General features: G+C 41.6%; 1 protein-coding gene across 2 annotated transcripts in view; it reads left to right on the plus strand.

Annotated features, from left to right (window-relative positions):
• Positions 1-8387, plus strand: part of Vap33 (VAMP-associated protein 33kDa) — a 67745-nt gene extending 59358 nt beyond the window's left edge. For both annotated transcript variants that reach the window (XM_037428712.2, XM_037428714.2), the window contains 2 exons: positions 6939-7037; positions 7428-8387. In XM_037428712.2, the coding sequence (XP_037284609.1) occupies positions 6939-7037; positions 7428-7628 (300 nt within the window). In that variant the 3' untranslated portion in view covers positions 7629-8387. The remainder of the gene's footprint in view (positions 1-6938; positions 7038-7427) is intronic.
• Positions 8388-9741: the final 1354 nt, after the last annotated feature.

Below are 9741 nucleotides of genomic sequence, written 5' to 3' on the forward strand. Positions count from 1 at the left end.
TGTGTTGCTGCATTGTGCGGGGTCTCGCAGTGGAGAGCGCCACGCTCTTGGAGTGAACGGACACAGTACACGCGGTTGAAACGAACCAAACACACATTTATTTAACCTATCGCCAGTCGATATCGCCAGTCGAATTAATATACATACTATGATCAACACTCTAAACAATCTTACGCAATATTACACAACACGACAAACACAAGGCGACGGTGCCAGTGCTTGACTCGCCACGAGGGCCCACGGCAGACGACCTGCAGTGCTGTCTACCGCGGACTGCCGCAAGAGCCAACCACTCGCTCGAACCGCCACACGCCAAAGAAAACCGCTTCTCTCTCATGTGCCACCACCCAGGCTTGCCGCCAGGTGTCACTGCCGGCGCTACCGTTCTAACAAAGATGTTAGTGATGGTGGTGATGAATGCTTGCGAGCACAACGCGACCTACTGCTCTATAGTTGTGAACCCAAAATGTGGCCCGCACAAAACACGTGCGCCATGAGGCACAAACGACTTTGCAGGGGGTGCTAGCACCCCAACAACTGGCAGCTGAAATCAGCAGCTGTTCATTTCTGTGTAGTGCATATTGTTATGCTCACCTACCGAACATCTCCTCTTTGTCTTTGCTCGGCTCGTGCTTTATCTGCCACCGCTTTTGCCTGAAGGACAAATGCTGGGGGAATGATGCAGCGGCTAACAATTCAAAGGCTTTTGTAAGTCTACCATGTTTAAAACTTACCATATCTGAAGATGGCGGTTTAGAACTTACCATATCTGAAGATGGCGGATTGTAGACTCGCGCGAGTCGTGAGACTGACGAGTCGACATAGCTGAAATTAGACTTGCACTTAGTCGCTGGACAAGAAGGGAAGTGTTTTTGGAAAGGATGAGATTATAACAAGTATAGTGGCATCGTTATTCATACACGCTTACGCGAATGCACATTGCATTCATAAAAAAAGGCAATTTGCCAGAAAGACACATCGCACTTATGCGTTGGACAGGGATTTTGTTGCGAGTTGTAGTCAATTTGGAGGCCATAAATTACGAGGAGGGGAATGGTGGCCCTATTTCAAGCAACTATAACCATGCATATTTATCTATTAGGAATTTATAATAGCACAAGCTAATTTTTTTCTCCTATGCTGGACACACCAATAAGCGCACATATCCCTTTGAGATGAACGAACTCGCCCAGCATCAAGGCTTGCTCACTCGCATCATGGGTGCTGTGGTGAGAATGCGAGGGGTCCTGTAAGCGATGTCTGATTGTCTTTTCGAAATGGGCTTACAGAGCAAATGCGCTACTGTCACATCCGTGTAAATGAGATTATAGTCTGCCTGCTCAATGCAACTACCAGTAACTCACCTGCCAATGCCATCTGGGGCAACTGATTGACATTTATTCATTCAACTAGAAGCCAGCACTGTGCCTTCACGGTGGATAATGGTATGGTGCAGTTCGTTTTCCCAAGGAAAGAAAAAAGATACACCTGCTTTGACAGTTAGTCATAAGCTGACATGTCACTCACCGCGTTTGTGAATGCGAGAACAGGTGGGAAAAAAACTCTGATCAAAGCCTTGTTTCACCAAATTGCGACAACACTTTTTGTGCCCCCTTCCCAACCAATTTAGCTTATCGGCACAAGTACAGGACCCCCCCCCTTTATTTCGTCTTTCCTCTGCTCTGTCCCCTTATTATCCCCTTTCCTCAGGTGTTTACCGGTTGAAGTGTAATTATAGTGGCATGGCAGAGTGATGGGAATGAATATCTGCTAACTTGAGAAACTATACAGAAATGGATTAGAGGAAAAGGAAAGTTCATTAGATGACTGCTGTCTGGCTCAAGATTATCACAACTGAACGGTGGCTATCATTGAATGAGACAGGGGTAAACTACAGTGACAGCGAGGAATGTTTTACACACATGTACACCGATGGATGTCTCATGGCTAGATTGGGATGCGACTTCCCCAAGAGAGTTTCTCAGCCAGCCGCGCATTCTGGCATTGAGTGTCTTGGTGAGCAGGTGGCCAGTGAGCAGGACTGGTCAACAGACTGCAAACCAAAAGCAACTCTGAGTGGTTGGCAGTGCGAAAAGCGTTGCGTTGCAGGGTACGTGGACCGGTGAGCATGGGTTTCAGATGGAGAAATAGAGGTGTTGTTGAAGAAGAGAGAAAAAAAAAAAGCCCCTGCTAAATGCCTCATTTCTTCTAACCGTGACAGCCCACTTCCCCCCTCTAAATCCAGTGTGACGTGCCAGCATAAGTTCAGGAATTTTACCTCCGAATTGTTGTCCTTCTATTCCTAACTTTAGTGGTAGCACATGGGGTGGTTTTCAGAACTACTGGCAAATGGCGACAGTGGAACCAGCACCTTAAAAGGATTCCATGCTTTTGGGATAAACTACTTCAGCTATAAACACTATGCAGGGCAAGGTTTCGGTCGAGTGTACAAAAATGAGTTGAGGAAAAAATCTGTTGTCGCTCCTTGTTAACGAATATTGAAAAATACTATGTTAAAGTCTATAAGAACACTGCTAAAATGTTCTATATTTGATGTTTAAAGGTGAATACTTGACAGCTGTGTTATAGCTGCGTCAACTTCATTTGTACCTTGGATGCCCTAAAACACTGAGCCATCAAGTTTTTGTGCTCAGGTCTTGTAAGTAGCCACTATACGAGTAATGTAGTCTTTTTTTTTTTTTTCAACTTTATTCCGAAGGTATTTGTGTAGTTCCTATGCTATAATATTCAGTCATTAGTACAATCTTTCCATTGCTGTTTGTGTTTCACTGTATTCACGTACACTAATGCAGGGGGCCATGTCAATACACCCATAAACCCGTGTTTTATCAAGGGCTTTTAAGTTTTATATATTCATCCCCATTTCATTATGTTCTCACAATATCCACAATTATGCGTGTCAGCAGGGTTGGTAGACTGAAAAATTCAGTCACCCAGTTTCGGCAGACTTTTGGCATTGCAACACTCAGTTTTTATGAGAAACTCCCTTGCTTCCGGGGGCGCGAGTATTTACATTGCAAGATATAAATGTGCTAGCTTCTAAATGGCCATCTTGTGTACTCTGCTAGAAAGACCACTGCAGTGCAGCGATAAGCATTTGTCTAAGGACACACGATTTAGATGCGTTTAGAGCATCTATGCTGTGAAAATTTCTCTGCTTTTTTCGAATACCAATATTTTGTCTACTCTAATACTAGTATTTCATCTAATTATCTACTCTCAACTTTCTTGCTTGCATAGTCAGTGCATTCATACACATTGATTGCCTTTGTATCTAGGCCCACATCATAGTTTCACGCGACCTACTACCTGGCCTTGCGTCAGCCAAGCCATATTATATGCGAGGCTCAATGATCGACACACTTGAACAGACTGTTCACACGCACGTGTGGTTTAGCAGCAAATACAATGCCGTGGTATATCTAGGTGTCTCTTTCTTACAGTTTCATAGTTTAAAGGCTAAAAAACTGCTTCTTCAATTTCACGCACTTCTCAGTTGAAACATTTATGTTAGCGTGGTGATGACTTCTGTAAACTGAGTTTCAACTGTATATGTATAATGACAGTAACTTTGGTCTAAATTTGGAACATTGTTATAGTAAAAAGTTCTAATTGGCATGCCATATTTTAGTTCTTAAAATTTCTTGAATATTCTTGAATTTTGTCCTTTGAAGCCTTTATGAATTGTGCACTTAGTGCACCGAGTGCTAACTGGGCGAAGGGGTTAAGAAAAGAGATTAAACTTGAATCCCTCTAATGAAAGGTTATCTTCTAAACGGAGATTTACTGTAACTGAGCTGGAAATAAGTGCTTTTTTTTTTCTGACCAGAGATGTGCAAATTTTTCGTGCTTTTGTTATTTAGTGTTTTATTTCAAGATTTTCTAGCCTCTATGTGTGCCATGATGCTCCACACAAAATTGTGGCCTAGTTATTATTCTTTTATGTATAAGTAAAGCAGAAGCAATTAGTATATTATTTAGAATGTTTTGACAATTCTTATGTGAAAATTAGCCTGGTGATTAGGTTTCTTCATAAGGATCTGCCCTCGTTTCTTGTCATTTTCATCACGTTTGTCCAACTTCAAATGTGAAATTTTTCCGCTCCTTGGGAATCGCTCGAACAACTGTTTCACCTGTTTCACCCATTTCAATTTCCAACAATTTTTTTTTATGTAGTAAGCGTAAGCACTCGCATGGGAGATGCACTGCACTACAGTTTGTTACAACTTCAGAATGCAAGCTCCATCTTCCCTCATCACAGTCCCACCCAGAGAGAATTTGCATAAACATTCTATCCAATCGCATTTCGCCCCCCCCCCCTTCCCCCCTGCGGTGTTCTAGTGGCTAAACTACTCGGCTGCTGACCCGCGTGTCGTGAGATCGAATTGCGGCTGTGGCGGCTGCATTTTCGATAGAGGCGAAAATGCTGTAGGCCTGTGTGCTAAGATTTGGGTGCACGTTAAAGAACCCCAGGTGGTCAGAATTTCGGGAGCCCTCCACTACGGCATTTCTCATAATCATATGGTGGATTTGGGACGTCAAACTCTACATATCGATCTATCCAATCACATTTGCTCATTTCCATGACATCAAGCGCCTTTTGGTTGTTTAAGGTGGTTGTTTTCAGATGCATGTTCAAATTGTTAGTTTTACAGCTTAAGCGTCCTGGAAAAATTTCATCAGATTCTGACATCGCTGCTTAGTCAAACATCGTATCTTAGGTAGAAACGACAAAACTTTAGTTTTACTTATGCATGGTATCAACATTAGCACCAAAAAACTACTATGGTTTAAAAGGAAACCAGCTTGCACAACTCTACATTGGCAATAGGCAAGTGTGCCGGGATTATTTATTGTGGGTGGAGCTTGTATTTATTAATTTGTAGCAGGCTATATAAACATCACTGCACGCTTTTGCATGTGAAAATAATGGCAAATTGAATTTCTTAAGCATGTTTACACTTTCCATAGTTTTATACAAGTAGTAATGGTAGCATGAAGTTCAGTGTAAAAGCAGGGTAAGAGAACAGGTGCTGAAATCGATTCACAGTCTTGATGTGGAAGGACATGGTTATGGGAGTGTTCCAGTAAGTGCATTGAAACTTGTTGATTAGCGCAGGCTCTGGCTTTAGCAACAGAGGTGGATTAGAATGGTGAAACTAGTCAAAACTTGGGCTTTGCACATTCGAAACCTGTTTCCTAACAGCCACCAACTTCAATCCGGAAGCCTCCTGCTATGCTGACAGGCAAGCTAAAAAAGTACAGGACTGACCCGCAGGTTGCGGGATGCATTTTCGATGGAGGCAAAAATGCTGTAGGGCCATGTGCTCATATTTGGAGGTACGTTAAACAATCCCAGATGGTCGAAATTTCCAGAGCCCTCCACTATGAGGTTTCTCATAATTATATGGTGGTTTTGGGACGTTAAACCCCACATATCAAAAAGTACAGGACTACTAGACAAACGAAAGAATTGCTAGAAGCTTAACTGTAAATCTGGTGAATTCTAGCCCCTCTGCAGTTATTTTGAAATGTTGTATTGCAGATTTTTTTTATTGCAGTTTTTGTGAGTTAACTGCCAACACGTCTAACTTCTATTAGTTTTTCAAGTGAAACTTCACAAATCTGAAATAATCTTCATGCAATAAACATAACCTAGTGGCATGCTTTTTTTTTTTTTATTGTGGGGTCAGAGCTCTTCCATCATTGTTAGTCTTGGTTCATTGCAACAATCATTTTCCTGTGTTATTGAAAAATTTTTTCATGACCAGCTATTTTTAACTTGTGCCGACATGAGGCCCTCTTTTGAAAATTTCTTAAAATAAATTTTTAAAATACGTGTTACTTTATGAAACCTTGATATGCTTAGAAAGATGGGTTCCAAGTTCAACTAACAGTCTGCTTTGTTACCCTTTTCAAATTTTGTTTGTTGCTGAACTTGCCTTCATAAGAGGACCCAGTGCATAATGCTTACAGCATGTCACATAGCATGAGTACTTTTGTGATAGCAATCATAATAGCCACTCAAGCTTTTGTTGTCTGGCTGCTCTCAATGTGGTTCTGGCTGCTTGTGTCGGTGATTTGTTAAGTACTGTAGAAAAAAAATGCACACACCCCCTCTCCTGAGTGAGCACACCCTTGACAGGAAAATGGGTACGTGGCAGGTGGGTTTGTTGCAAATTGTTATATTGTAGGCAGAAATTTGGGCAGAAGAAAATGCCTAGTGCATCACACCCTAACTCGTATTGAAGCACTCATGTCGTCTCATTCTTCGCCGCACATGGGGCCCCAATTCAAAAAGTGTTCTTCAAAGGTCGCCCAAGTTTCAGCGTGCATGTTCATGAGGCATTTTGGTGATAGTTGCTTATTATGTTAGGTGCCGTTTTAAAATGATTCTACGATTGGTCATAATAACTCTATAGAGCATTAATGATGGGAAACTTTAGAGCATTTATGATTCAATTTCAGGATTACCTGGAAGAAAGCTACAGAATAAAGTATAAAAGGCATGGACAAGAATATGGCTCTTAAGTGTATTTCAAGCAGAGGGAAAAAGTATTTGTTCACCTCATAAACATTTATGGCAGCACAAAGTACAGTTGTGGTTAGATGAATATCAACAGCTATAGCATTCCACTGCTGTGCAGAAAATTGTGTTCTGGGTGCATGTGAAGGAGGCTAACAATTTCGAAATTTGTGTGGACTTCTCCTCTGGAGCAATGCTGTCACACGATGATAATCATGGTGATGCATTGTGGGTGTGGGCAGTGCTGTGGTGAGATACCAGCCAAGTAATTTTCTGGTCTTTTAAGTACCCTGTGAACGCAAGTTTGTTTTGCTTGCTTTTGTTTGTAAAGCACACAATGAATTTGCTTTTCAACACATGTAGCAATATCTGACGAGTAACACTTTTCCAGGCTAGCAATTTAGAAGCGGACCTGAAAAAAGCAACTGAGGAGTGTCGACGACTGCGTGAAGAAGTAGCCAATCTACGCCAGGAAAATGCTGCTCTAAAGGTATTTATATGGTGTACAGTACTCACCTATTCAAATTAGACATCAAATTTTTACTAAAACGACTGGAACGCACAGTTGCTTGAGATAGCCTAGATTCGTTGCAGTGCACCACTAATCTAGTCTCTAAAAATAATTTGGATTCTGATCTATATGTTCAAGTCAAAATTACATCGATATACTTCGAACTAAAGATGGTTGAAATGAAAGTATGTGTGTTACTTAGCCCCAAGTTGTCTTGTTCAATCTGTGAGTATTGTACATGCTGTTCTAGCCAGCTTTGCAAAACCATTCTTCATATACAAGATAGGATGCAAACTGAACTTGTCTTTCTGCTGTTTGTACATTTAGTGTTTGTAGAAATTGGTCTTGAGAGTGCGGTTGATGTTCTAGGAGGATGGCCTGAGGCAGCGGATGCTCCAAACTGCCGCCACGTCAGAGACTGTGACCTCCCATGCAGCTCCCGAGACCACGTCACAACGTACCAAGGAGATGTCAATGACTCATTCTTCTGGCATGTCTCCCCTAATGTTGACGCTCTTTGCATCTATCATGGTGGTCATAGGAGTGCTGGTTGGAAAGTGGCTCTTTTGATCGCCCCCTACTGTATCAAGATGAGGCCTATCCCTGTGTGGCACTCTCCCTGCCCTCACTCTCTATGACCAGCCTTTCCTCTGCCCATCTCTTCTGCTGGTGGCAATTCTCAACACAGATCTTCAGTTGAGTGTGCAGACTAATGTCTGCAAGCAGTTTTTCCTTGTGGGCACCCCTCCATGCAGCTTGTCACCCAGGGTTTTTTTTCTACTACCATCTTTTTCGTGAAGTGGGTTTGTGCACAGGCTTTCTCGTAGTGTGCCTCGGCTCTTAAGTGCGGCCTTTAAAATTTGATTGCTTCTTCAGAACCTAAACAGTGGCATCACGCACTAAATTTGATATTGATAGTCTGTTTTGCTCATTATGGTAGTCTCCCAACAGCTCTGCCTTGTATTTTATGAGCATTGAGCATTTGTGTATGTTTGAGTGCCTGTGTGTTTGTGTGCATGTGAGTATGTATGTGCAGCACTCACGGCATGAGCTTCATTCCCAGAGGCGGAGGGTGCCTAAAAGGTTGTCGCTGCTCCATTTCAAGACTGAGTGATCTGGCAACATTGCTTGTTAAAATAGCAACAAGTGTTCCCTTTGGTCGCATTGCCTGAGCAGATGTAGATGGGAGGACCGGAGGGCTCTTTTCTTCCCTCTCTTCTCCTGCGCTTTCCCGGGATTCCAAGAAAAGACAGTACAGAATAAAGAACATTGTCAAAGGGTGGCCACAACACATGTCTAGCGGCTAACTTCTGCAAACCCACCCTTTTTGAAACGCTGTTTCTTTATTGTACTAAAAACAGACGGTGTTCAAGGGGAAAAAACGTGAAAGAAATTTTTCTCCACTAATGCACTTTTGGGGCTACTTTTGTTTTTTTGGTATTTTGTGTATAATTTCACTAGTTTAACATCTGGAACAAGCACAACCTGTTTAGTGACAATGTGTAGTGCGAGCCTTATCAGAACTGTAGTCCTTGGAAGACTTCTTCAGTGCTGTGTAACTTTGTCTGCTTTCTCACACTCAATGGGGGAACATCTGCAAAGCTGCATGCTGGCTTTTCTCTTCCCCAGGTTACATGATGGCTGTTTGGTCATGCTAGCCTTGTTTTATGATGATCATGACAATGAACAAGTCATTTGCCTTTAAATGTCATAGGACAGCATTAGACAGTAATGTATTGCCTTAGCTGGGTGTTTTCTGTTGTTTTTTTTCCCCATTGTGCACATTTAGAAAGTCAATAATGCTGAGGCACATTGAATAAAGCATAGTTTCTGAAGTTTGGGGCTTTGCTGGACAGCATTATACCCTACTTAGACTTATTTGTGTCCTTTTACTGCAAGCCACATTGCCGAACCTTAGGGGAAAACTTGTGAATTTAAACAAAGCTGAATAAAAGTGGTTGAACTTGACAAGTTGCTTGATCTTTCTCCGGAGTGTAACAGCATATTGATGTGGTTTCAGCGAAGTAATGCTGTAGTTGCTGCATAATTTTAAAATTCTTGGCCTATTTGAGCTACTGTTTGTGATGTCATTGCATACTTTGCATTACAGCTTATTCTGGACATACAGCTTTGTGCCAGCTAGTATTGCAGATATTTTATGAAGTTGCAGGCTGTGATGAGGGCTTAGAATTAATGGGTACAAAATACAAGAATATATCATGGATGAGTAACAATACTTCTAAATGTTAGTGCAGCTAGGTGAAACTAAGTATAAATTTAATTAGTTTAAGAATCTGATTTAAATGCGAGTTAAAATTTAATCTAATGAAACCCAAATTCATGAAGTTCTTGATCTAACAAAAAAATTTCTACCGCCTGGCATGAACCCACAGAGTTTAATGTTGTAATCGTGCTAAAATAACTAAACTTGACACAAAACCAAATTTAGTATAAGTATTTTATATTTAAACATCAGTAATTTATTTAATTTGTTGGCACGGCAGGGTTTTTCTAGTATGTGTTTTAAATTTCTAGCTGTTCTTGTCGCGATCCTAGTTTATTTTGACGAATCTGCACACCATGCTCATGCGCAGAGCAAATAACTCTGTCAACAACGCTTGCATGTACCCAATGGTGCTTGGGGTAGTGGCGGTGGCAGTTTAGTGTTCCGTGGAAGCATTTA

This window comes from Rhipicephalus microplus, unplaced genomic scaffold (genome assembly GCF_043290135.1).
Source record: "Rhipicephalus microplus isolate Deutch F79 unplaced genomic scaffold, USDA_Rmic scaffold_48, whole genome shotgun sequence".
In the NCBI taxonomy this organism is placed as follows: domain Eukaryota; kingdom Metazoa; phylum Arthropoda; class Arachnida; order Ixodida; family Ixodidae; genus Rhipicephalus; species Rhipicephalus microplus.